At 52.6% G+C, this 26,227-nt stretch overlaps 3 protein-coding genes across 9 annotated transcripts in view; 1 reads left to right on the top strand and 2 right to left on the bottom strand.

Moving 5' to 3' along the window:
• The window catches only part of Klhdc3 (kelch domain containing 3), a 6,321-nt gene extending 4,245 nt beyond the window's left edge, over positions 1–2,076 (bottom strand). Inside the window, exons 1-2 of one of the 3 annotated variants that reach the window (XM_028887165.2) lie at positions 1,854–2,076; positions 227–381 (exon numbers count right to left, since the gene is read on the bottom strand). The gene's annotated coding sequence lies outside the window, so the exon portion shown is untranslated. Of the gene's footprint in view, positions 1–226; positions 382–1,447; positions 1,473–1,853 lie in introns of those variants that run through there. The other 2 variants (XM_037199790.1, XM_028887166.2) reach the window with 2 other exon arrangements.
• On the top strand, positions 2,028–3,822 carry Mea1 (male-enhanced antigen 1). Of its 4 annotated transcripts, none has more exons than XM_037199792.1 (4): positions 2,028–2,117; positions 2,745–3,025; positions 3,106–3,208; positions 3,441–3,822. In XM_037199792.1, exons 2-4 carry the CDS (start codon positions 2,756–2,758, stop codon positions 3,590–3,592), a joined length of 525 nt encoding a protein of 174 aa, XP_037055687.1. In that variant the 5' UTR covers positions 2,028–2,117; positions 2,745–2,755; the 3' UTR covers positions 3,593–3,822. The 4 variants fall into 4 exon arrangements, with proteins under 4 accessions (XP_037055687.1, XP_028743007.1, XP_028743008.1 ...); XM_028887174.1 differs by having other exon boundaries at positions 2,113–2,263; XM_028887175.1 differs by having other exon boundaries at positions 2,113–2,292.
• On the bottom strand, positions 3,708–26,227 carry Ppp2r5d (protein phosphatase 2 regulatory subunit B'delta). 2 transcript variants are annotated; one of them, XM_028887163.1, is made up of 16 exons: positions 26,033–26,227; positions 21,210–21,290; positions 8,793–8,985; positions 8,402–8,601; positions 8,206–8,316; positions 7,992–8,084; positions 7,480–7,610; positions 7,298–7,357; positions 7,095–7,203; positions 6,848–6,901; positions 6,323–6,493; positions 6,106–6,233; positions 5,406–5,507; positions 5,231–5,303; positions 4,998–5,114; positions 3,708–4,849 (listed from the first exon to the last, which is right to left on the bottom strand). In XM_028887163.1, the coding sequence occupies exons 1-16, from the start codon at positions 26,057–26,059 to the stop codon at positions 4,712–4,714; spliced, it is 1,788 nt and encodes a 595-aa protein (XP_028742996.1). In that variant the 5' UTR covers positions 26,060–26,227; the 3' UTR covers positions 3,708–4,711. The 2 variants fall into 2 exon arrangements, with proteins under 2 accessions (XP_028742996.1, XP_028742997.1); XM_028887164.2 differs by having other exon boundaries at positions 21,210–21,287; positions 26,033–26,203.

Here is a 26,227-nt window from a genome sequence, read left to right as displayed (position 1 = left end):
TCCAAGCCCCCAGTCTCCAAACCCCTGTCCCATACTGGGTGTTCTTGCTTCTGGCTCTGCTTCCTGCCGCCTCTCTAAGAATTTCCCTCCATCTCTTAAAGGTAGGGATCTCCAAAGCCTCCCAGCTATTAATAGCACAGCCAGCCCCAGCCAGTCCACTGAAAGCTGGCACGGTGCTTTAAAGGAAAAAAAAGCTTTCAGGTTTTTAGAATGCAAGTGTCCCTACCTAGGACAGGGAACTCCATGTAACCATGGTTGATTAGCCCCTCACAGAGAGTTCTTGTCAAGCTGATCCGTTGTCCCTGGGGTCACCCAGGGTGCCCACAGGCAGGAGGAGTTTCTTTGACAGCTGTGGCTCTCCTAAGCTGCCAGGACTAGAAACTTAAGCCAGAAAGGTTATGTGTACATTGCGGGCTGGGGGAGGGGAGAGTGTTCTCCCTTGCCACTTCCCCAACCTTGCTATCCTTAGAGAACATGCTGCTTCCAACAGCTCTCCCCCTGTTAGGTCTCTAAAGGAGGGATGGGTGGGGGTGCACACAAGGAGGAGGGAAGCAAAAATGCCTTTGGGCAGGACCAAGGCCCCAAGCATGAGACAGCCATGGCCTCTTAAAGGCAGCTTGCAAGCCTAGTGATAACGGGTACGTTGGAGGGCTCTTTCAGGTAAATCCTTTAGCAACTGGCAATGCCTTTGCCAGGAGACATCTGCTGGGTATGGGCGGATCATCTGCTCCCTGTTCAAAAAGCCTTGGCAGAGAGAAAAAACAGGCTCAACCTCAGACCAAAAAAAAAAAAGCAACCAAAAACCCACCTCCGGGCCAGTCCCCCGACCCCCCACTACACTGCATACTTTAAATAGCCATCTCTCTCAACCTGAAACAGCAGCCGCCAAAAGTTCCTCTCACTTCATTACTCCTGCTCTTAAATCAGTGTTTGTCGGAGAAAGCGGATTCAATTTAAGAACGGAAATCCAAGGCAGGTGTGGCCTTTAATCTCAGCACTGGAGAGGCTGGGGGGATGTCTATGAGATCAAGGCCAGCTAGAGCTACATAGTGAGATCCTGTCTCCAAAAAAAAAAATAAAGAAAAACGGAGGGTGGGGGGGGGGGCAATCATCTCCCTCATAGCTTTCACTCTCCCCTGAAGGGAGTCCAGATAAAATGAAAATGCACACGGATGAGACTATCAGTCCCAATGAGAGATGGATAGGAATCCGAGCATCTTCATGAAGCTAACTCAAACGCAGGGGTTAAACAGGACCTCGGGTCTCCAGCATTCTCCACCACGACATTTTCAACCTCCCATTCACTTGATGTACGCTCCCCTCCCTGAAAGCTTGCATATTCGCTCTCCACTTGCGACCCTTCCCTTCGTGATACCCTGAGAGCTGGGCAGTTCCCCCGTTTCCGTCTCCCACCGCGGTCCGCACTGGAGCCCCCGACCCCGTCTACCTCCGCCAAGAGAAGAGAACATCCACTGAGCCCTCCCCACCCCGGGGCCGCTCCGGAGGATGACTCGACTGCGGTCCGGGTCCACCTTCCTCCGCCGCCCCTCCCCCACAGCGCCAGCCGCTGTCCCCTCCCCCTGCCATTATGCTCAGCTTCCTGGTTCTCTTCAGAACCCACTCGCCCAGCTTCTTTCAGCGCCTCCTCCAGTCACCAGGTCTCTCCCACCCCTCTCCAAACCATTTCCCCCAAACCTTTGGCTGCCCATTAACACGCCTCTCTCCCAGCATCCCCCCAGCTCCCTCCCCACCCCCATCTCCTCCTTCCCGGCCCCTCCCCCGCGACTCCGCGGCAGGCATGGGCGTCGCCGGACCCTCCAATTTTCCTCATCCTTCACCCCATCCCAGGCTACCTGCCAGGCCGGGCCGGGGTGGGGCCGCGGGTCCTCGCGCTGCTGGCAGCCTAGAACCCGTTGCCCGCCAACCGATTCCTCGGTCCCCAACGAGATAAACACTGCCAGGCTTCGTCCTTCCGGCGGGCAGCAGGACGCGCACGTGCAGTGGGAACCCTGGGCCCGACGCCTTCAGGGACTTGTAGTCCACAAGTTACCACAGGGCCGGTAGGCTGGGGGAGGGCGCGCATGCGCAGAATACGGCGCGCTCCCGAGGATCACTGGGTAATGTAGTTCTTTGTGGTCCGGGCGGGGGATGGCGGAGGCGGGGCAAGAGGCGGACTTCTCGTCCTCGCTTGCGTCAGTCTTGGGCACGGGGCGGGGCTGGAGGACCAAGAGCCACACCACGTCCTGCCCCGCCGGAAGTGAAGGTGCGGGTCCGGCTGTGGGCTCTGAGAGGGTGAGGCGCAAGGAAACAGCAACGCCGAGGATCAGTGGGGGCGGTAGGGGACGGTGCAGCTGGGGCCGCCGAAGGGGCACCCTGGGCTTGAAGGGCTTTGCCAGGCGGTACCGCGGTGCCCCGAGAGTGGGGATGAGGGGTGGGGACGCGCTATGGTGGGTAGTCTGGCGACCTGCAGTCACCAAGCCGCGGAGGGGCGTGACGGGAGGGGGCGAGGTTCTGGAAAGCCTTCAGGAATCGGGAGAGCTAAAGACTGGTGGGCTGGAGTTCAATATGAGAACCCAGACTTGAGACGCAAGGGAGAGATGGGAGAGGGACGGGAGAGGGACGGAAGGTTCCAGAACCCCGAGAGAGGGGAGTGGGCTTTATGAATGTAAGAGGAGACTGCACATCGCGGGATGGGAGAGGACCTGGATTCATCCCGTCCCCATCCTGCCTCTCTGTCCTTGCAGCCCCTGCCCGGATGGCAGCAGTAGTTCTAGGGGGAGACACCATGGGCCCTGAGCGTATCTTCCCCAATCAAACTGAGGACTTAGGGCCACATCAGGGTCCTACAGAAGGAACTGGGGATTGGAGCAGTGAAGAACCCGAGGAAGAGCAGGAGGAAACAGGAGCAGGCCCAGCAGGCTACTCCTACCAGCCCCTCAACCAAGATCCTGAACAAGAAGAGGTGGAGCTGGCCCCAGTGGGTGAGGGAGAAGATGGAGCTGCTGACATCCAAGATCGGATCCAGGTATGGTGGAGGAACAGTTCCTAAGCAGCTGAAACAGAACTACCAAAAGTTGGACGCAAATGATCTCTCTGGTTCCGCAGGCCCTGGGGCTTCATTTGCCAGACCCACCATTAGAGAGTGAGGATGAAGATGAGGAGGGAGCTGCAGCATTGAGCAGCCACAGCTCTATCCCCATGGACCCAGGTAAAAAAGCGCATGCTTTCATTTGGGAATAATTATGAAGGAAGTAGACTGGTTTAGAACCGGTAAGAAGAGCTAGAGGACCACCTTACTCTTCAGAAGGTGGTTTGCAGACTTCAGGGTCCGGGTGAAATGCCCTTCAGCTCGGGTTGGGGGTGGGTAGACCTGGCTGCAGTGTGGGACTGGCGACCCCCGTTGTCTTTGTCCCCTAACCAGCCTGCGGCTGTGCTTTCAGAACACGTGGAGCTGGTCAAAAGGACCATGGCAGGAGTGAGCCTGCCTGCACCGGGGGTGCCCGCCTGGGCTCGCGAGATATCGGATGCTCAGTGGGAAGATGTGGTTCAGAAAGCCCTCCAAGCCCGGCAGGCGTCCCCTGCCTGGAAGTAACCACAGAGCTGCCCGGCTCCCTACGCTCCAAGCCAGGACCAGCACAGGACTAACACAAGTCTGGTTTTACCATCCACCTCCCCGTGTCCCTTTTCACATCAAGGCAAATCAGACCTCTCAGAGACCCACTTTATTCAGTTCTGTACATATGGGGACATTGGCCCAAGCCCAACCCACCTCAGCATGTATCACTCTGTGGAGAATAAAGCACCCTATGTACACAGCCAAAAGCCGCACGCACTGCCTGTGCCCCTGAACCTGGTCCAGCCCTCCCCGTCCTTGCTTTTCTGAGTGCCCAAAGGGTACAGGGAGGGCCTGCCCAGCATCAGCATAAACAAGGAATAAATAGGTGTTGCAGGGAGCCATCTTGGGGCACTGCTCCTGCTTCCTTCTTCATAGCTTTGGAACCAACAGCACAAAGGAAAGCAGTCAGCCACAGGGTGGTCCCTTCCATATTTGTGATCCCAGGACTGCTGCTTGCCAAAGGGGCAAAGTAGATGGTTCATTCTCCCCACCTTGGCCCACGGGGCCCTGTGTTCATCTAGTGTCCGTATATACTTTTTTGACCTCTGTGCTGTCCTGGTTAGGCAGAGGATAAGGGGGTAATACACCACCACCCCCTGCCTGCATAATGCTAGGGCTAGGGGCCTGTTTGTGCTGCTGGGGGTTGGTCCCTCCAGCTCTTCACTCCAGGGGCCAATGGAGCTCGATGTAACTTTGGTGACAATCTCCTGCTTTACCCTGCGGTGGAGAGGAGAGACACCTCAGGTTCACATGAGGACGAAGGGGACAGGAGAGGAGCATGTAATTCCTGTGTTTGTGTTTCTCAGAACAGTTTCAGGTAGCTGTGGGGTTAGGAGCAGGGGGACAGGCACCCCCAGGTTGTCTAAGCACTGAGCACTCAGTGCTCAGCCTGTCTGTACTAGCCACAGGGAGGCATGAACACATTTAGGGGAGAAGAGGGAGCCCTCTGGGCATCCCTGCTTCCAGTGCCTGCATCCTCTAGAGTAGCCAGAGAGGTGCTGTTTTGCCCCAGGTCAGCCAATAAGGAGCAGAGGGTGGAGGGCCGGGCTGCGTCCCAGGGCTGAGTGGGCTGTGACCCTGTGGGAAGGGGAGGGGTCAGAGAGCCTCCTGGCTAGCAGTCAGGAACTCTTCTGCCCGCTTGTGTGCCTCTAGTGCCTTGATGGTGTACACGTCCTGTGGCAGCTCCGACTTCCTCCGCAGCAGCACTTTCTCCTTCTTGATGTCCTTTAGCATCTGGGGATGGACAAGGGAGAAGGCCGTGGTGACCGGTTCCCAAGAAACGCCCCTTGCTCCTCTGTTTGGTTCTGCTGGCCTCTCGCCTCTGCCTCCTAGAACTGTTAGTGCTCTGCCAACCTGACCCTTGCCCCTGGTGCCCTCTCACCTGCACAGCCTCTGTTTCCACTGTCCTCTTGAGAAGCTGGATGTCCTCTGCTGTGGGGGTCTCCGTCTCCATGGAGTACACAGGGGGCAGTGGTGGAGGAGCCCGGAACATAGGGTACTGAGAGGGCGGGGTACGGGCACACAGTGAGCACTTCAGAGCCGTGTGCCTCATCCTCCTGAGTCTCCCCAACTCTAAAGGACCGCCTGGTTAGGGCGCTGGCAGAAAAGCCTCACCTGGGGATTGAGCCGTGCCAGCTCCTCGATCTTCTGCCACATTTCCTCTCTTTCCTTCATTCGGAACCGGCCCCTGTGGGAAGGAACAGTCAGGTTGGAATTGGGGACAGTGAGCTGGAGGCTGGAGATAGAAAGTAGCAATCCTCTTAGGAAAAAGAGAGAGAGAGAGACTCACTTCTGCTTCTCTGCCTTGTACTGTTGTGTACAATCATCAAAGAGCTTCTGGTTCATTTCCATGAACAGCTTCAGGGCGTTGTAGATGAGTCCATGGATTGTCCTGCCATCCAGAGAAAGATGTTGTGCACGAGACCGGGGCCTGCCGCCAGTGCCACTACCCCAACTGCTTGTTTCCAAGTGTCTCTGCCAAAAGCTTTTCCATTTCCTGTTCCCCTCACAAACATCTACACCGCAGAAGCAGCTAACTCTTGACTAATCCATGGAGCTTTGAGAGCACTTGACGGTCCTTACAAATACTGGCCCCGCAATCCTATGCTTGCTTTCCCTGGCTCGTGCTCCCCGGCTTCCCGGGAACCCGGAGGACTGTCCGCACCACACTAAACTTGCCTTCCGCAGGAAGGCCTTCTACAGCTTGGACTCCTCACAGGTTTTTAAGCATATCGCATCATACCACACAGTTGCCTCCAGTCTAGAATGTCTCCAAGGCTATGGTATCCAACAGGTCAGCTATTTGGTACTGCAAGGATGTCCCATTAGCACCTATTCTTGCCAGGCAGCTCCTCAAGGACCTACTGAGTAATACTGGGTGGGCACCAGCTCTGCTTGCTGAGTGGCCAGTGAATTCCTGTCTCTTGAGTTCTACACCCTCAGAGCTTTGAAACCCAGGTCCCACCACCAGCCCAGACTCGGTGGCCTACTTGTTCCAGTGGCTTTTGGAGTTCCGATAGAGTGCAGGAAACATGATCGGGAGGACTCGGGCCGCATTGTCGCTGATCAGGCTCATGATGTACTCATTGTTCCAATAGTAGAGGGCGCGCTCTGCCACCTGGCCAGGAGAAGTGGAATCAGTGGGCACTCCCTGCCGTCCTCAAGACCTGCTCTGCCATGTCCAGGAGACAGCGGGTCTGGCCTCACCTGGAAGTGGGGGCTGGAGACACACTTGGCAAGCTGGCGGAAGAGGGGCTCCATCACTTTGCTGAATTCTGAGGGTTCAATGACATCCAGAATCTCCTCTAGCTCGTTCAGAAACATCACTTCCTTGGGGCTGTGGGTCTTAGGCCAAAATTTGAGAAGTCCCACAATCACCTGTGAAGAAGACGTGAGGATAAAATTCCTAACACTGCTCAGTTCTCCGGGAAGCCTTGTATTGCCTTGAGCCACACCTACCCTCACCTAACCACATGGCTTCTCTGGCTTGAGTCAGTTCGCTGAGCATATAGGTTTGGGCTCCCTTGAGAGGAACCCACCTTCCTCAGTCCTGGCGTCCACTTACACCTCATTCGGTAGTTACAGACTGGAGCTGGGGGTGTTGCTCAGTCATATGAGATACACCTGAGATGTACGAGCCTAGGGTTGATGGCCAGTGTCACCAACACCAGAAACACCCAACAGGTAGAGATGGGCAAGCACTGCCGCCCGGGGCCCCAGAAGGGAACTTACCGGCTCGGTGAGACTGCTCTCCTTCTCCAGGAACTGTACCACGCAGTATGCCAACTGCAAAGGGTAGAGGACGGAAGTGAAAATGCAGCTCTCAGGAAGCCTCAGCACTCAGTCACAAATGCGATCCCAGAACGGAAGGGGCGGTGTAGAGGATTCCCTACCACCACCCTTGTGTGTCAGCAGGAATCCCTCCCTCCCCTTTGTCTCTGATGCTCAGGTAAGGGATCCTCAGAGGCAGGCAGCTCACCTGAGGGTGGTATACACTCAGGGACTTGACCTTGTGAAGTGGAAGCAAGACACGGATGAGAAACATCTTGTGCTCTTCCTTAAGGGGCAAGGCAAAGCCATTGATGATGCTAGAAGTCAAGGGAGGTTTTTAGGACCAAAGGCTTTCATATTCAAGCTCGGTGCCCACCCCCAATCTCCCATGGCCTCTGCACTCCCACTCACCTGCCGAGGATCTCCAGGAGCTCGGCAATCCCATTGTGATGTTCGGTCTCATAAATGAACCTAAGGGAAGAAGGTCCTCTCGACACTACCCCTCCAGCATTCTGCAGTCTCCCTGCCTTTCTGTTCCCATCCCACCACAGCAGGGGCATGCTCTTCTCCCAAGCTTGGAATCATTGCCTCACCTGTAGAAGATGTGGTTGATCTGCCTACGAATATACGCCCGGAGCCCCAAAAACTTGCCATAGATGCGATGCAAAATGGTCTTGAGAAAGTCCCGCTCTCGAGGGTCCTCACTATCAAATAGGTCCAGGAGCTAGGAGCAGGAGGTTAGGAAAGACAGACAGAAAATGAGGCAGCAGGCAGAGAAAGCACAGGCTGGGGTCACAAGGTACAAGGTTCTAGCCATGAGAAATCCCATCGTTCTCTGGGGAATGGAGTCAAGTCTCTGAAAAGTGATTTTATTATATGGCTCATTCAATTTGCTATCTGGGTATGCATGTTTATACCCCACTGAGTGGAGAGAGATACTTTCTTCTTTGTTCCCCCAGTTACACTGGAAGTTTCTTTGGGAGCCTTGTACTAGACACAGCTGAACCCCCAGGACATCAGAAGAAGGGGAGGAGCAGGCAGGACACAGGTGACGGGTGGTGAGGTGGGGTTCAGTTCTAGGGGAGGGCAGGAGACTCAAACTCACAGCAAGTACAAACTTCTGGTCAATGTACTTCTTGGCTATGTTTGGCTGGAAATCTGGAGACTCCAAGAAACGTAAGAAAAACTCATAAACAAGCTGTGGAGGAAAAGAAGTTTCACTGGGACCTGACCCAAGGACTGGGAGACGCCCCCTTACCGCAGTCCTGAGTGACCGTGTGTCCTCCAGCCAGACCTAGCCTGTCCCTTTGCCCTGGTACCTGGAGATGTGGCCAGGCAGCTTCCAAGGTAGGCTCATCTTCCTCAGGGTCGAACTCGGCTCCTGTGGGATTCGATGAAGGTGGCAGCGTCCGGAAGAGATTCACTGAAAACTGAGGGGTGAGCCCAGCTTAGAGCACTGTCTGGGCTTCCCCAGGGGCTCCCGTCCCTCCCCCTGTATCCTTTCCCCGTGCCCACCATGGTGACAGCCTCCGGGTAGATGGCCTCGGTGACAACGTCACGGCTGTGGGTGATATACTCCACCATCTCGTTGAGTCCTGCCCGCTTCACCTCTTTGAATTTGAGGTCGCTGAGCGGGTCTGACACGAAGTCAAAGAGGACGCAGCACTGGCGCAGCTTCTGGATAAAGAGCTCCTCGCGCTCCTGGGTGGGCGAGTCTGTGGGGGTCTCGGCAGTCAGGCGTGCCCCTTCCTTCTCATGCATGCCCCACCCCGCCACCATGCTGCTCCCTCGGGCACTTGTCACGGTCGAACCCCATGTCTATAGAGCACCCTTTTCCCGAGGCTAGACTCTAAACCAGTCTTCACGGCCCACAGCCAGTTCACGGCCCCTCCCCATCTGGGAGTACCTTTCAGGGCAGGAAGCTTTTGCAGCTCCCTGTTCTTGCTGAGGTTGAAGCGGGAGGAGCTCTGCCGTCGTTCTTTCTTGACAATCTGGGGTCCCCCTGAGTACTTGATTTTGCTGAGCTGTGTTGGGGGTGGTGTGCTGTTGCTGGGACGCTTGTTGGATGATGGTGGCTGAGACTGAGGCTGGGGCTGGGCCTGGACAAAAAAGTAATTTGTTGAATCCAGTTCTCCAAGAGATGCCCTCTACCCTGGCCTTGACCATCCCCTCCTGCAGCTGAAGTTTTCCTGGTCCTGCCTGGCCCACAGTCAGGACAAATCTCTCTCACCCACCAGTCCCGCAGCCAAGTAAACACACAGAGATGTATATTCCTTATAAACTATATGGCCGTGTCAGGCTTTTTGTTGTCTAGTTTTTTTTATCTTAAATTAACCCATTTCTATTAATCTATAAATTGCCACGTGGCTGGTGGCTTACCGGTATCTTAACATGTTGCTTCTCATCACAGCAGCTGGCAGCATCCCTCTGCCTCAGCCTTCCACTTCCCAGCATTCTCCTCCCTCTTTGTCCCGCCTATACTTTCTGCCTGGCTACTGGCCAATCAGCACTTTGTTTATCAATCAGTCATAGCAACATATTTTCACGGCATACAGAACATCCCACAGCACCATTCCTGGCCTGTTCATGCTTGTGGAGAGGTAGTGAGCTGTCCTTGTCAGGTACGCCAGGGACAGAGAGAACTGTGGTTACAGCTCCAGAATACAACAGCCAAGAAGTCCTATCAGGGTATCAACAGCCTTCAAAGCGGTCATGTCCTAAGGAGGCAAAAGTGATTGGGTGGATGGTGACAGAAATCAGAAAAGTAGTTTTCAGGGCCAGAGATCTAGCTTAGCAGTAGAGCGTTTGCCTAGTGTGTGCAGAGCTGAGTTCAGTCCTCAGTAGGGGGAAATAAAATGTCAGTCCTAGCTGCAAGAGCTGACTGAGAGGAGACACGAGGCACCTTCTGAACAACGGAAACACTATGTCTTGAGGACATTTGGGAGGGATAGCACAGTGTGTAGCATACCTAACAATTCTGAAGTACACTTCAGATTACTGAAGGTTCTATACCCTTCAATTAAAATTCTTAAGTCTTAGCAGCTTACCAGAAATTTAGTTTAATAAAAATCCTAGCCAGGCAGTGGTGGCACATGCTTCTAATCCCAGCACTTGGGAGGCAGAGGCATATGGATCTCTGAGTTCAAAGCCAGCCTGGCCTACAGCCCGAGTTCCAGGCCGGGCAGAGTTGCAGAGTGGGACCTTGTCTCACACAAACAGAAGGAGAGTGGCTGGGCTGGAGAGATGGTACAGCAGCTGAAGAGCACGGGCCGCTCCTCCAGAGGACCTCAGTTTGATGCTCGGCACCCCCAGCACAGCCTACAAATGCCGTAACTCCAGCTCCAGCTCTAACACCCTCCTCTGGCCTCCAAGGGCACCAAGAATACCCATGGCACACAAACATACATACAAGCGGGCAAAACACTCATACACATAAAAACAATACATCTTTCTTTGCTTACTTGGGTTTTCCAGAGAGGGTTTATCTGTGTAGCCCTGGGTGTCCTCCCTAAAAATAATAACTCTTAAGGCAAAATCAAAAACACTGGCTATTATGCACATCTGTTAATTCCCAAATTTGATGGAAGCGAGAGGATCAACAACAGTGCAGGCCAGCCTGGACTGCACAGCAGGACCCCGTCCAGACAACAACAAACCCCACTGAACCGAGTGAGCCTGGCGGCACACACCTGGGATTCAGCTGTTCAGAGGCGACGAGGAGGAAGCCTGAGCAACTGAGGCAGACAGATTCAAAGCTGAAGGTACAGACACACATCTCCACAGCAGAGTATTCGCCCAGCCCTACGTTCCATCCCCAGTATAGCAAAAATAAATAATAAAAACAATTAGGTCCTGCGAAACCTGTGCTCTCTGGATACGAGCGAATGAAAGACAAGAGTCTGGCTCGGGCGGTGGGTCCAGCCTGGTTCGTTACCACTTGGGCCACCTGGCTCTCTGCTTCCAACAACCCTAGAGAACTGGCTTGACTGGAGGAGGAAGAGGACAGAGGAGGCACATGCACCTCTGTTGTGACCAGCCATGAGCCAGTGTCATTCGAGACAATGCAGAGTGTGCTGGACTCTGGGGGCTCCCTTTCTGCAGTCAGGAGGGATCACACCTTGAGGGGAGCAGGGAGAAAAGAGGTTGGGAGATCAGTGCCTGGTGAACATGTAGACCCTCCCATGCCAATTTGTATCTTGCTTGCCTGCCTGAGAAAAACCAAACTCTCAAGAACACACTAAAAGCCAGATGTGGTGGCGCACGCCTTTAATCCCAGCACACGGGAGGCAGAGGCAGGTGGATCTCTGTTGAGTCTGAGGTCAGCCCGGTCTACAGAGTGAGTTCCAGGACAGCCAGGGCTGTTACACAGAGAAACCCCGTCTTGAAAAACCGGGGAAAAAAAAAAAGCCTGGAGGCGAGGAGTGCCTGGCACAGAGCAGGGGCTCTGTACGTGTCCGCTGTTCTTGCTGCTGCACCTGTGGTCATTTTTATTTCTATACCTGGGTCCTCGGAAGATGGCACCCTGGAAATGCCTCCCCATGTCAACCCCATCAAATGTTCCTTGGAGCCCACTATCCCCCGTCTCAGGGAAGCAGACCTCTTCCACAAAGCTGAATCGGCTCACTGTGGCCCTAGGGGCTCACCTCAGCTTCCTTCAGCTGTCTGTCAGTCTGTTCCACTGCCTCTGTAAGCACTCACTCCTTCCTTAATCTATTTCTGTGTCATCCCCTCAACGGGACCAGTGGTGCTCGCCTTCCTGACACTGCAGCCTTTAATGCAGCTCCTCCTGCTGCGGTGACCCCGACCACAGAGCTATTTTGTTACCACTTCATAATTATAGTTTGCATTGTAATGTAAATATCTGCAGAATATCTGATATGTGAACCCTGCAAAAAGTCCTTCTACCCCCCCAGGGGTCACGACCTACATGTTGAGAACCAATGAACTAGATAATTAATTTCTTTTTTTTAAAAAAAAGATTTATTTATTATTATGTATACAGTGTTCTGCCTGCATGTATGCCTGCAGGCCAGAAGAGGGCACCAGATCTCATTACAGATGGTTGTGAGCCACCATGTGGTTGCTGGGAATTAAACTCAGGACCTTTGGAAGAGCAAGCAGTGCTCTTAACCTCTGAGACATCTCTCCAGCCCCCTCATTTCTTTTTTTTCTTTTTTTTTTTTTTAAGATTTATTTATTTATTATGTATATAGTATTTGTGGGGCGTTTACCCACCACCCCCACAGTTCCCCAGAGTTTTCTTGAGTGCAATCAGCAGGAAATATTAGATAAAAGGATTTATAGCGGAGAATCTTGCAGAGATAAACAGATAGAAAATAAAGGATAGCCTTGAGAGGGCCTGGAACCTATTCCAACGGGCCCTGACTGTCTCTGCCCCAGGGTTTTTATAGAGACGCCAAGGGGTGGAGCAAAAGACCTCCTCCCCCAGCAGAGCCAAGTGCAGACCATCTCAGACACCTGCACTCAGGCCTGTGGTCCTGATCATCCTCTATTCAGACCTGCTGGGTAAAGCCAAGAGGAACCCGAGAACGGGCTCCCACAAGTATTCTGTATGCATGTATGCCTGCAAGCCAGAAGAGGGCGCCAGATCTCATTACAGATGGTTGTGAGCCACCATGTGGTTGCTGGGAATTGAACTCAGGACCTCTGAAAGAGCAGCCAGTGCTGTTAACCTTTGAACCATCTCTCCAGCCCCCGGTAATGAGTTTCCTGAAAGCCAGGGCCCTGGTTTGCACCCCTCTGGCATCCCCAGAAGTAGCATCTAACAAGCATCCATGGATGTTTGGTTGGCTGAACAGGAACAAGCCTCCTCCCTGCAGGCCCTCTTGTCTTATCTCCACAGAAGTCCCCCGAGCACTCGTGGGGTCCCCACAACATGAGGAACTGTATTAAAGGGTGGCAGCATTAGGAAGGTTGAGAACCACTGTCTTCGAGCAGCTCTGTGTAGCAGCAGCAGCAGAGTCAAGTAAGGGTAAGGAACACACAAGGCCCCGCACCTTGACAGACCTCACACTGGGGGACCACTCTGAGAAAAAAGGTGCTCTTCCCAGAGACGGAAAAGCAGAACCACAGTTTTCTGTCGACAAGAAGGGAAGTCAGCTAGATCAGCCAGTCGTGGCGCTGCACACCTTTAATCCCAGCACTCAGGGCAGGAGGTCTCTGTGAGTCTGAGGCCAGCCTAGTGTGCATAGTGAGTTCCAGCAAGAGCTGCATAGTGAGACCACCCTATCTCACAGAAAGAAAAAAAAGTTATCTAGATTAGTGATTTTCCAACCTCTGTCCAAGTAGGGTTCAAGAGAACACAGAGTTGTATGGGTTAAAAATAAAATGTCCAGGGCTGGAGAAATGACTCAGAGGTTAAGAGTACTCATTGCTGCTCTTCCAGAGGACCTGGGTTCAGTTCCCAGCACCCACATGGCAGCTCACAACTGTCTGTAACTCCAATTCCAGGGGATCCAACACCTTCACACAGACATACATGCAGGAAAACACCGATGTACACAGATAAATAAATAAATCATTGAAAAGAATAAAATAAAGTAAAATGTTGTGGTGGCACTCTGAGTTCGAGGCCAGCCTGGTCTACAGAGGGAGTTCCAGGACAGCTGGGAACACAGAAACCCCACCTTGAAAAACCAACAAACAAACTGTCCCGAGCCAGCCACGCTGAGACTGCACTGCTGAGTGCTGGAGTGGCTGGAGAGCCCTGTGGGGCGTCTGCTTCAGCTCACTCAGTCACTCCAGTCTGTTTTGTTGTCTGTCTGTGTGTGTGTGATGTCGATGCACGCGTTCCTGCGTGTGAGTGCACTATGTGAGGACGCAGTGTCACAGTGGGCATTCGGATGTCGGAGGACAACCACCATCTTGTTGGAGGCGGGGGTCTCTTCTTCCCTGTGCACATGCCAGGCTGATGGCCCGTGAGCTTCCAAGAGTTCTGTCTCCAGCCCCCGTCTTGCTGTAGTTCACTGGCATTACCAGAGCGCACCTCTCAGTCTTTACATGTTCCAAGATGGAGTGCTACGCTGTGTCTAAGTACTTATCTACTGAACCATCTCCCTAACCCCAGTTCTAGTTTTTAGAGGACCACTGGTCGGCCCCCGACACAGGAACCCACCTGGGAGACAGCAAGCCCATCTAGTGAAGTCCCTGACGACCAAGGTCCAGTGAGGCCATCTCCTCCTGTTTGTCTACCCTTCACATGCTGGTCAGAAAGCAAATGTATGGATACGTCAGCCACTCACTGCATACTCAAGCACTTATTCCAAATCCTCCAGCTTCTTCGAACGTCTCTCCACTGTCCTTGAGTGGGTAGGAGACAAGTGAGCCCCTCTAGACGGCAGCCATCACGAGGGTAGCTGACCAAAGGCAGCCCAGCATTCTGCCTCCCAACTGGACTTTGTCCTGTCTAGTCCTGAGACTCTGCAGAGACCTGAAGTACTTTCCAGACTCTACACCCACTCAGGAAGCCTTCCTGTACTCGGACCTCCTGCCTCTACCTCCCAAGTGTGTACACCACTTACACCACCACACCCGTTCATGTGCCACTGGGCATAGAACCCAGGGCTTTGTGCATGCTAGCCAAGCACTCTGCCAGCTGAGCTACATCCGTAGCCCCCACTAGAAGAAGTATTCTAACAGAAGCCAGGTGATGGTGGCGCACGCCTTTAATCCCAGCGCTTGGGAGGCAGAGGCAGGCAGATTTCTGTGAGTTCCAGGCCAGCCTGGTCTACAGATTGAGTTCTAGGACAGCCAGGGCTACACAGAGAAACCTTGTCAAAAAACCAACCAAACAAACAAGAAAAGAAGACGTATTCCAACAGAAAGAGATGGAACATAAAGTTAGCAGAAAGAGAAGCTGGGCAGAGTGGTACATACCTCTACTCTTGCTATGCAGGAGGCTAAGGCAGAAAGAGCCAGAGTTTGAGACTAGCCTGGGCTACATAGCAAGACCTTCTCTCAAAATTAATTACAAAATGCACAGACAGAACCAAGCATGGTGGTTCACACCTATAACTCCAGCACTCGGGAGGCAAGACTGAAACTATCACTGCAGACTGAAGCCAACCTGGACTACAGAGCAAGACTCTGGTGCAAAACACAACTAACAAGGGCCGGCAAGGTGGCTCAGTGGGTAAAGGCACTTGCCCCCAAGACTGACCACCTGAGGTCAATCCCCAGGACCCAAATGGTAGAGCAAAATCAACTCCCATCAAGCTGTCCTATGACCACAGTGCAAACACACAATAAATATACAAATAAATGTAATTAAAACAAACAAACAGCTGGGCGGTGGTGGCGCACGCCTTCAATCCCAGCACTCGGGTAGCAGAGGCAGGTGGATCTCTGTGAGTTCGAGGCCAGCCTGGTCTACAGACTGAGTTCCAGGACAGCCAGGGTTACACAAAGAAACTCTGTCTTGAAAACATCAACAACAAACAAACAAAACCAAACCCTACAAACCAAAAGCACAGACCACAGGCTGTATCTGCGGCACCATGAGTCACCTGCTGTAACACATGCAGACCGCTCTGGTTGGAGGCCACAGAGGCATCGTCTCCCGTTGTCACGCTCAGAGCTCCATCAGTCCTGTCTGATTCTTCCCATCTTCCTCTCTTCTCTAAACACCCCACTGAGCACTGAAGAGGAAGAGGTGACTAGGACATGCCCTGGCCTTCAAAGAGCTCACAGGCTGGGTAGGTGAGGCAGCCACAGAAGCAGCTAATGGTATAAGGAAAATACTAGAGCGAGACCACAAAGGCTGTGGAAACACAGAGGAGTGGGCCACAAATTGCCTGGGAGAATTATGGAAAACATCTCTCAAAAGGTGACTTAAAAAAAGTATTTATTTTTAAATTATGGGGTGTATTTGTGTAGCTAGAATTACATACAGGTAATACATACCAACATAGATGCTAAGATTCTAACTCGGGTCCTCTGCAGGATCAGCAAGGGTTTTTAACCCCTGATCCACCTCTTCAGTCCCTAAAGGGTGAGTTTTGAGTTAGCTCTTAAAGGATGTGAGTTTAGTAGCGAAGAAGAAGAGAGGGCAATAAAGCAAGTCCAGAACAGTGGAGCTGCATGCAGGAGGCCACGTTACAGGGAGGCTTGCTGTTTCAGATGACTTCCACAAGGACAGTAACCAGGGCAGACGCTAGAACAGAGTGAGGCCAGCTCAGAATCGCTGTGGATGCTGGATTTTAACTGTGGGAGATTCCAAAATAATTTCACGTTGTTTTTAAACAGGGTCCCACACTATAGCCCAAGCTGGACTGGCTCTTAATGTGTAACCGAGGCTAGCTTTGAATTCTCAACTATCATCCTGCCTCCCCCTCCAAGTGCTGGGACCCAAGCACGAATGAGCACACATGGCTGAGATTAGACTTTGGTGGGTTTTGTTTTTATTTTGTTTTGTTTTGAGACAGAGTCTCTCTATGTAGTCCTGGCTAGCCTGGAACACACAATGTAGACCAGGCTGGCCTCAAACTCAGAGAGCTCCGCCTGCCTCCTCATCTGGAATGCTGGGATTATTATTGTGGGACAGCACACCCAGCTCAAATTAGTTTGGAAGGAGAGAACTTGGCTGAGGTATAGCTCAGTGGTAGAACACATACATGCTTTGCGTGAGTGACACCCTGGGGTCAGTCCCCAGTACTGGAAAGAAAAAAGGAGAAGACTGTAAAACCAAAAAGGTTTGAGGATGCCTACTGTGGCCTTGGAGCTGAAGTTGGGGAGACAGGGTTATTTCTTCCTCCCCTCATCCCTACATCCAGAACTCAAGACAGCAGTGTACTAAAGAGTCCATTTTTTCCAAAGTCAGACCAGAGATCCTTAAATGCAGAGGCAGGACACAGTGAGTCTCACCTGACCTCTCAAAGCCATTTTCCACCCTAGGATCCCCTTTTAGAATCTCAGAGACAATACTTTATTTAGCCTATGAGTCCCAGCTCTGCCATTTATCCATGGAGTAATGCTGTTCACTCTGAGCCTCCAGTCCACCTGTAAAATGGGGTGATAAGAGAAAGACCCTAGGGGAACACAGTGACAGTTAAATGTCCATGCAAAGCATTAGGAAGTGACAGGTACAACATATGCTGATGAGCAGTGTCCCATCCAAATCTGTGTCCACTCTGTGTCTTTGAATGTGACTTTACAGATATACATAATCAAGTGAAAATGAACATTACTGGGTTTGACAGGATGTCCCTGGTGACTGGTGTCCTGCTAAGAGGAAAATTCAGAGAGAGACAACACAGGGAGAAGGCTGGGGGTGGGGTGGGGGGACGGGACAGAGGGGAGGAGGAGCGTCCAGGGCCGTGGAAAGCCAGCAGGGAGGCACAGATCTAACCTTTCCCTAGAACCTGTGGACAGGACTGGGGCGATGGCTTGCAGAGTAATGTGTCTCTGTGTAATCAGGTGAACAGTTTTGGATCCCCAGGACCCACGTAAAAGCCAGGTGGCATGGCCGCACACCTGCAATCCCCAGGAACCAGAAGCAGAGACAGAATCCCTAGAGCAGTGGTTCTCACCTTTCCTGACACTGTGACCCTTTAACACAGCTCCTCGTGTTGGGTGACTCCCAACCATAAAATGATTTCATTGCTACTTCATAACTGTAATTTTGCTACTGTTAAGAGTCCTAATATAAATATCTGATATGCTGGAGATTCGATATGAGATCCCTGTGAAAGGGTCATTTGACCCCAAGGGGGTCAAGATCCACTGGTTGGGAACCTCTGCCCTGGGGCAAGCTGGCTAGTCTGACTAGTTTCAAAATGGCCAGCTCTAGGTTCAGAGAGAACATACCTCAACATATAAGGTCCACAGAGATTGAATAAGACATCAAAATTAAGACTGGGAGCAGCTGAGAGGACATCTGATGTCAGCCTCAAGCTTCTAACGCATGTGCACAGACTCATGCACCTCCACACATGTGAACACACATACATACATATTGTACACACCACACACACACATACACAAAAATTAAAATAAATTGAAAACATTTAAATTTAAATTAAAGAGCGCAATGACATGGCTCAGCGGTAAAGGACCTCGGTTCAATCCCCAAGTCTACGTGGTGGACGGAGAACCATGCTCTGGCCTCCACCAGGACAGCCTGGCACACTCACAATCACTAAACAAAAACAAACAAGCACATAAAGGTAGTGTGTCAAAATTTGAGACATGGTCTCAAAACTGTAGCCCAGGCTGCCCTTCAACTCACAGAGATCTGCCTGCCCCTGCCTCCCAAGTGCTGGGATTACAGTGAGCACAACCATCCTGTCCCCAATTTTTCAATAAAAGTAAACCTCAGAAGCTGGAAGATGTCTCTGACGCGCTTGCAGAGGAACCAGAGCCCAGTTCCCAGCACCCATGTCAGGCAGCTCAGGACAGCTCGTAACTCCAGCTCCAGGGGACACCACAGGGATCCAATACTTTGTTCTGGACTCTATGGGTACCTGCACACACATGTGCATATATCCACACAGAAATTTAAAATAATTTTAAAAAAGACCTCAGGTCATGTCTTTTATGCTACCCTGACTTCAGACTTCTAGCCTTCATAACTGTAGGAAAATTCATTTCTGCTCTCCTAGGCCACCTGGTGTATGGGAATCTGTTTTGGCTGCTTTGGAAAACTAATACAGAATAACTTCTCAATAAAGTAAATGTTAGCTGCTATAATTATTAGGATTAATTGAAAACACTCTGGTAAATGTTTCACAGAGTTTGGCCTGAGGAGCTCCAAATTCTACACTAGAAAAGGGGCAAGGAGGGCTGGAGAGATGGCTCAGAGGTTCAGAACACTGGCTGCTCTTCCAGAGGTCCTGAGTTCAATTCCCAGCACCCACATGGTGGCTCACAACCATCTGTAATGAGATCTGGTGCCCTCTTCTGGCCTGCAGAGATACATGCAGACAGAACACTGTATACATAATAAATAAATAAATCTTTAAAAAATATTTATTAAAAAAAAAGAAAGAAAGAAAGAAAGAAAAGGGGCAAGGAAAGACATGGTGAATAGTATTTTAAAACCATGCCCCAGGGCCAGAGAGACAGTCAGCACTTTAGAGCACTGTTCCAGTGGACCAGATTGGATTCCTAGCACCCACATGGCAGCTCACAACCACCTGTAACTCGAATTGGGGGAATCTGATGCCCCCTTCTGGCCTCCACAGATACCAGGCATGCCCATGGTACACAACATACACGTAGACAAAACATCCACACACATAAAAATAAAAAACACATTAAAAAAAGGCCGTGTCCTCCCAACTTGGCCTTCAATTTTCCCAGCATGTCTCTAACATCTGTACAAGAGTACCTTCTGAAAAATCATGAAGTAAAATGCCTGCGGCTACCTCACATAGATAAGCCCTGGAGACTTTACATAAAATAGAGCCCAGGGTGAACTTGACATCTAGAGGGACTAAGACAGACGCCACCTCCCTGTGCAGAGCCTCCTAAAGACCTGGAGACATCACAGCAGTCGGCCTCAGCACACTTCTCACTCCGCCAGGCCTTCATTTCCCCACGGAGTGAGTGAGGTCTCGCTCACTCACTCCCCAGGTCACACCTTCACTGACTACTACGTTCACATGTGGGTGCTCCCACTGGGCCAGGCAAGTGAGAGCCTCCTGAAGCTCCCAGACGAGGAAACAGTGAGTTCACAGGACTATTTGACACTGTTGTGAGGTGCAACCAGGGGCTGAGGGACAAAACCGTAACTCACAGGGCCCTGGCCATGCCCTGGGGACGGAGGAAGTGGTCAAGGCAGGCCACCCTAAGCAGATAATAAGCAGGGGCCTAAGAACTGGGACAATGCTAGCGAGGGAGGCAGAGGAGGAGGGCTTGGAGTGTTCTCTTCCTTGAGGTCCTGGCTCTGAGTCTCTCCTGCTGTGTTTAACACTGCTCACTAACTCTCAACTACTTTCCCAGTGGGTCCCACCAATATCATCACCTCTGTAGGGGAGACTGAGCCCTGAGGGTGCGTCCCAGACACATCTGGCCCCAGACACATCTGGTATGAGCCACATTGAGTGCACAGGCGTGAGGGGAAGCCACACAGCACCCTACAGCTTTTCCCTCAGTTCACAGCCAGGTGGGAAGACCGTGATGGGAACAAATGGTCACAACGTCTGGTGACAAGGACTGTGCAGATTTCTGTGAAGTGCAGAGAAGGAGTCATTACTCTGCTGTGGTCTCTAACTGCCCTGGCTGCAAATGGGGCAGGAAACCCAGTCTAGTCTCCCGATGACTTTGCGACTCCTACAAGAGTGGCCACCAATGCAAAGATTAACTGCTCTCTTTAGGAGGACAGGGACAACAAGTAGCCTGGAAAATCCAAACCCAGACTTGACCACAAACACCTGTCAATCTCCTTCCCAGGGAGTGACTGAGACCTGTGCTTCCTGAACAGTTCAGAGTGGGGAAGGGGGGGGAGGGGAAGCAGAGAATGACAGTTCCTACACATTCACAAGGCTGCTCAGCAAACAGCACCCCACCGACTGTACCCCAGATGTCCAAGGACACCCCAGAACTTTCCAAAGCCCCTCGACTCTGGCTGTCTTGTTTGCCTGTTTATTGCTTTATAGCCCTAGACTGCTGAGCTGTGCTGACCTCTGCTCACGACTGTCCTTTGGTCACACTGAGACCAAGAGCAGAGGGCCCAGCCCTGCCCGACTCAGGGACACTAGGCACTCCCGAGCCCCCGCCCCACCCAGATCCATACCACAGTGACTTGTCATCCCGAGAAGCACTTGTAGACTTTTCCCCTTTTCACCAGGACCACAAACCTCTCAGCACCCCACTCCCACCCCTTTCTGAGTCAGGGTCTTGCTACATCACACAGGCTGGCCCCAAACTGTGACCCCCCAGCTTCCCAAATGATGAGTTTATAGGCACGCATAAGCAGACCTCACATCTCTCCATGGTTTTTACCCTAAGAAAGACATGCGCGCAACACACTTGAGCATGCTGGAAATTAAACCCAAGGCCTTCATCATACTAAACTCCACTATGGGCTCCACTCCTGGCCATACCCCTAACCACTGAGAAAGGAGCTGTCAGCACCAGAAAGTGGCAGGCAGGAGACACCTTCACGGCACTCTAAGGCATCTGAAAGAATTAGAGTACTTATTTGTTCTGTACCAGCCAAATGCTGCCCCAAAGCAGAGAGACCTGCCTCCCATCCGGGCCGCAGGAGCCTCTGCCTGTGTAAACTGCCCCTCAGAGCCGGGCCCCAGCCGTCAGGGAGCTGGGGCAGCGCCTGCACGGACCAGGGCCATGTCTACACCTTTACCTCGTCTGCGTTCTCTCCTCCGCCATCTTTGCTCGAGCTGCTGGGCTTGGCTGTGCCTTTGGCAAGCTTGGGAGGTTCCTGCTGGGAGAAGATGGAGTTAGGGTTAGCAGAGGCCAAGAGAAAGGAGAGGCCTTACCTGAACCTCTTAAATCTTTTTCTTTTTTCATACTGGAGATCAAGCCGGGGGCCTTGTCTATGCTGGGCAAACACTCTACCACAGAGCTGTATGTCCAAGCCCTTCCTAGGTCTTTGTTTTAACTACGCACTGCCCAGCTGACTCGGTTAAAACCTACTGTATCAGCCGGGCATGGTGGTGCACGCCTTTCTTCCCAGAACTCAAGAGGCAGAGGCAGGTAGATATCTGAGTTCGAAGTCAGCCTGGTCTATAGAGCAAGTTCCTGGACACCCAGAGCTACACAGAGAAACCGTATCTCGAAAAACCAAAAATAAATAAAAAACCCTACTGTATCGACCCTGGGACACACAAAGGAGATTCAGGCCCTCCAAGGAGTTTAGATTCTAGTCAGGAGGCCAACGTGAATCTAATAATTAAGCATGACAGTAGTTTTCATCTGTCTCCCCACCAGGTCGTGAACGGCGGGGCTCAGGAAGCTCTCAGTCAGGAAAGCAGCTGGGGAGGCGGCTTCCTGGAATAGCATCAGTAACAGTAACTGTTACTCAGTTACTCTGACTGGCTTCTGGGCAACCTGGTCAGAGCTGCCAAAGGCTTCTGTGCTAGAGCACGGCAGAAATCCTCTCTCCCCCCTCAGGGCCATCCAGAAAGACCCTGTTTAGATGTCATAAGCGGCACCCAAACAAGAGGGCGCTAGAGTGTCTAACAGGGTGCTAACGGATCCGAAGGGTTCCGCCCGAAACGGTAAGAGCGCCTCAGGCAACAAGCAGTGGACTAGAGATGGAGGTGAAGTCCTGAATTGTTAACAAACTGTGAGCACCAATCTAAAGGTTCCCTTGGGAACCTGGCAACTGGCTCAGAGCCCTGGCCTGTCCAGCATCTCTTTCCATGCTCTGGACCAAAACAAAAGCAGCCACACAGGGACAGGATGGGGAGACTGAAAGAGACTGGAGGATGCAGCTCGGACTGCAAGTTGAACACAAATCAATGCTGTGGCATCCACTACAAGTCTTGGGAACTTCCACCCACTTAACAGACCTATGTGGAGTGCTCGGTCCCGACAGAACCAAGCTGGTGGGTCTGGTTTAGTCATGAGCATGAGCCCGTGGAAGGGGCAATAAGAAATCCTTACTTGTAAAGGGAAATGCAGCGCATTCTGGCAGTGTATGCAAAAGCTCAGCCTGAAGTGCAGCAGCTGCAGGAACTGGGAGAGTTGACAATGGGGGGGGGGCAAGATGAAGCTTAGCCCACAGAGGAAGGGCTGCCATGTGTACTAAAGACACGACTTTATCCTCGTGGACTCAGGACACTGAAAGAGCATAGGCCGAGGCCAACAAGGATGGATTTTCTCACAGTGGAGTTGTCTGGAGACAGACTGCCCAGTGAAGCTAAAAGCTCCCGGTCCTGAGCATTTGAGCAGCGGCTGGATGACCTCCTCTAAGGCATGTTGCGAAAGGATTCAAGTCTCAGCTGAGAGCTGGATTGGAGGACCTTGGAAATCACTTCCAGCTCTGAGAGTCTGCAATTCAACAGCAGCCAAGCCCCTTCAGTAAGAAGTGTTAAATCAAATGATTGTGACTATGGGGGCAAACGGATCCCAGGGAGAAGAGAGTTATGTGTGGGCTGGAACAGGGGGAAGGCTTTCTGAGGGTGGAGAGGGGAAACCGTCCTCTCTCGGATGGGGAGCAGCTCGGTGCTCTGTACAAGGGGGAAGGGGCTTCTTTGGGCTGAGCGCTCTCCCACTGCCTACTGACCAGGCTGGCCACACCGACTCTTGTCAACTGCTCACAGCAAGTGGTGGAGAAAAAAAAAAAAGATGCAGCACACACCACCAAAGTGACTGAGAGCACACAACAGACAGGGGCCCTCCAACAGAGCCGACCCATCTTCACTCAGGCTGGGCTCTAGGCTCCATCATAAGCTGCCTCCTCTTCTTGTCCCCTCCACCCACCTTATGGCACTCAGCACGACGCCTGAGAAACGAATCTCAGGGAATTTGCCTGATGTCAGCTGCCTTGGTGTGTGGGTGTGAGTGGGTGTAGGGAACAGGGCCCACAAGCCTTGCTCCCTGTCTTCTCCAGAGCAGGTGAAGCACACACACACACTGTGGCCCGGCCCAGCTGTCGCATGGTGTGAGGCCCTGGGGTTTAGGGCCAGCACTGTGTTTTGAGCTCAACTTTTACCAGTTCCGTGAGAGTGAGAGTAACTAGCCTCTCCCTGTCCTCACCTATTAAACAAAAACAATAATGGGACCACTTCCCTTAGCCCAGTGTCTGGCACATCAAACCCTAATGTTGGTTAATTCTATTATTATGAATAAGAAAGCGGGAAGGAGCAGGAAAATAAAAGACCTAAATCGATTCTCAGAAGAGAAGGATGCAAATCTCCCCGAAGACTGACTAAGCACCTCCCTACTGTGTGTAAGGGGGATGCCAGACCTCCAGAGTTTAGTTACTTCCTCAAGGAGGAAGACAAGGGTTGTCCACAACCCATTCGCACCCAAGGCTGAACACATGAAGTCTGTAAGTGGGCCCAAGTGAAGGCTCAGCCAAGATTCACAGAGGGAGCAGTGAAGGACAGTGAGAAAGGGGACCAGCGGAGATAGAGGAGAAGGGAGATAGAGGAGAAGGGACAGGTGATGGATGAGCAATAAGGAGCCTCCACCCACCTGTCTTTGTGCCTCCATCCTGGTACAGCTCCATCACACTGTCATCTCTCTCCCCCTCAGAACTTTAAGGAGGCCAAATGCAGCCCAAACTCCAGTGCAGGAGGTTAAGTCTCATAAAGGGTTCCACACCTGCTTCCATGCATCCCAATCCTCCCAACACCCTTGCTCAACCAAATCACTCATGGCCCAAGGAAGCTAAGAGTGTCTCCTCTAGTTATCCAGTAGGCAAAGGGACAGGATGGGACAGGATCTGGTCCACAGACTAAAAACTACAGGGGGGTAAGGATCTTAATGCCCCCTCTGCACGCCACAACTTCTCAAGTTTCCAGTTTAGCTATCTTGAGCGTGCAGTTTCTACAGGGGAATGGCCCAAACCGTACTGGCAAGCCCACTCCCAAGGTCAGGACTGGGTAGGGGACACAACTCTGCTCAGCTCACCACCTATAAGAGGTTCAGCAACTAGTATATGCTGAATATATGCCGAATGTATATATCAGCCCTGTGCTCTAATCTCAGACTCTGAGAAGTTATGATGACAACCCATAATCAGAGCTCCCTGGAAAATACCCAGCAGCCCCAGGATAAAGAGTTTGATTGATAAGGTGGGGTGGCAGCATTACAAGTCAACCGGGGGACGTGAATGCAGTCCGCCACTGGGGTCTTCAGGAGGGTGGACCACAGTAGCAGGCCAGAGCCAGCCCCGAGAGAAGGAAGGCCGGGGGAGGCTGCAACTGGTATCCTAGCATCCCTGGGTAAGTCTGTACCTCGGAGGAACCACACCTCTGAGTCAGATCTCAGCAACAGCAGGAGACAAAGGGTAGGAAACGGCGGGGATGAGGAACAGGTGAAGGCGGTATGGAGACAGGAGAAGGTGAGAGAAGGCAACATCAACCAAGTGCCTGCGCGGCTGGGAGTGTAGCTCACTGGTGCTGCACATGCTCAGCGTAGGCAAGACCCCGGGTTTGAGCCCTACCAGGGCAAATAAGAAAGAAACGGCCTGGGTAAGGACAGGACGACAAAGTATGAATGTCCAGGGGTGCCTGGACTGCAGAATAAGAAGAAAACTAAGGAGACAGGGCAGATTCCTGCTTTAAAATAACTCAGGAAAGGGAGAGATCCAGCAGTGGTGCAAAAAAGGAAATGCAAAGGTTATCCTAAGGGATGAGGGAGGAGCCTGTGCAGATTAGAGACGGAGTCTGGGTTAGGGTGAACCTGGAAGGCAGCTGATGGCAGTCAGGCACTTGCACAGAAGAGCCCTCCAAGTCGGGAGACCTGATATTGCAGCTGGGCCTCCAGCAGGATGTGTGACCTTGGACAAGTCCCTTCCCTTGACTCGGCCTCAGTCTCCTCATCTGTACCACCAGGGACTATAATGCATGTGCTCAAAAGCTCCCTTCCAGCACCAACGTTCTGGGGTTCCATCAACAGAAGGAAGGGCTCAGTCCTGGCTTACAAGTTTGTGTGTAAAGGAAGACTCGAGGGAGGGGCCTAGGCCAGATTTGGGCGGAGGAGAGAAAAGGCAGAGCGGTTCTAGGTCAGGGGCTTGTCGTGGAGAGAGAAGGGACTGTACAGAACTGTGGAGAGGCCGTTTATAGGCTGCTGAGGAGAGGAGGGAAGGGGCTGCACGGGGCGGGGGTGGGGGGGGTACTGGAGGAAGATGCAGTCTTAGACGAGGACTGTCCCAAACCCGTGGGGGATCGGGGACAGAGGAAGGTGGGGAGAAAAAGCAAGGGAGTGAGCTGGGAGTGGAGCAGATCTGGAGGGGGCCAGGGGTAGGAGCAAAGAGGAAGGGAAGAGAGGTAGGTGGGGGGGAATCTGTCCGGGGCAAAGAGGGAGAGCTGTCCCAGCTGCTGCACGGGCTGGGGGTGCTGCCAGCCGCGCGGCCCAGGGGCTGGGCCCGGGAGTGCTGCGGGGGGCCGGACCGGAGGGTCAGTCTGAGGCTGTCCCGGGCCTGCCTCGGGCCCCTCCCAGAGCTCCGCGCAGGCCCCGCGGCGGAGGCGCAAGGGCAAAGGCCACGCTCACCTTATCCTTCTTCAGTTTATAGGGCATCTCGGCCGGTCCACACCCGGCCCGGCTCCTGCGGCCCCGCTCCGGCTCCGGCTCTGCTCGGCCGCACTCGGCCCGCTCGGCGTCTCTCCGCCACCGCCTGCGCGCTGCGCCCGGGCCGAGCGGTGGCTGCGCCTCCAATTGGCCCTAACTCTTACAAACCTGCCTGAC

This window comes from Peromyscus leucopus, chromosome 16_21 (assembly GCF_004664715.2).
Source record: "Peromyscus leucopus breed LL Stock chromosome 16_21, UCI_PerLeu_2.1, whole genome shotgun sequence".
Lineage (NCBI taxonomy): Eukaryota > Metazoa > Chordata > Mammalia > Rodentia > Cricetidae > Peromyscus > Peromyscus leucopus.
This window is presented reverse-complemented; position numbering and strand designations above follow the sequence as displayed.

What these genes read in the sequence shown, in the direction of transcription:
- Mea1 (XM_028887176.2), top strand. Translation starts at nt 2,149, where the DNA reads ATGGCGGAGGCGGGGCAAGAGGCGGACTTCTCGTCCTCGCTTGCGTCA. An exon ending in ACATCCAAGATCGGATCCAG is followed by an intron (nt 3,026 to 3,105) that starts GTATGGTGGAGG and finishes CTGGTTCCGCAG; the next exon opens with GCCCTGGGGCTTCATTTGCC. An exon ending in CTCTATCCCCATGGACCCAG is followed by an intron (nt 3,209 to 3,440) that starts GTAAAAAAGCGC and finishes CTGTGCTTTCAG; the next exon opens with AACACGTGGAGCTGGTCAAA.
- Ppp2r5d (XM_028887163.1), bottom strand. Translation starts at nt 26,059, where the DNA reads ATGCCCTATAAACTGAAGAAGGATAAG. An exon ending in ACCAGAAGTTTGTACTTGCT is followed by an intron (nt 7,611 to 7,991) that starts GTGAGTTTGAGT and finishes TCCTGCTCCTAG; the next exon opens with CTCCTGGACCTATTTGATAG. An exon ending in TCCAAAAGCCACTGGAACAA is followed by an intron (nt 5,508 to 6,105) that starts GTAGGCCACCGA and finishes TCTGGATGGCAG; the next exon opens with GACAATCCATGGACTCATCT.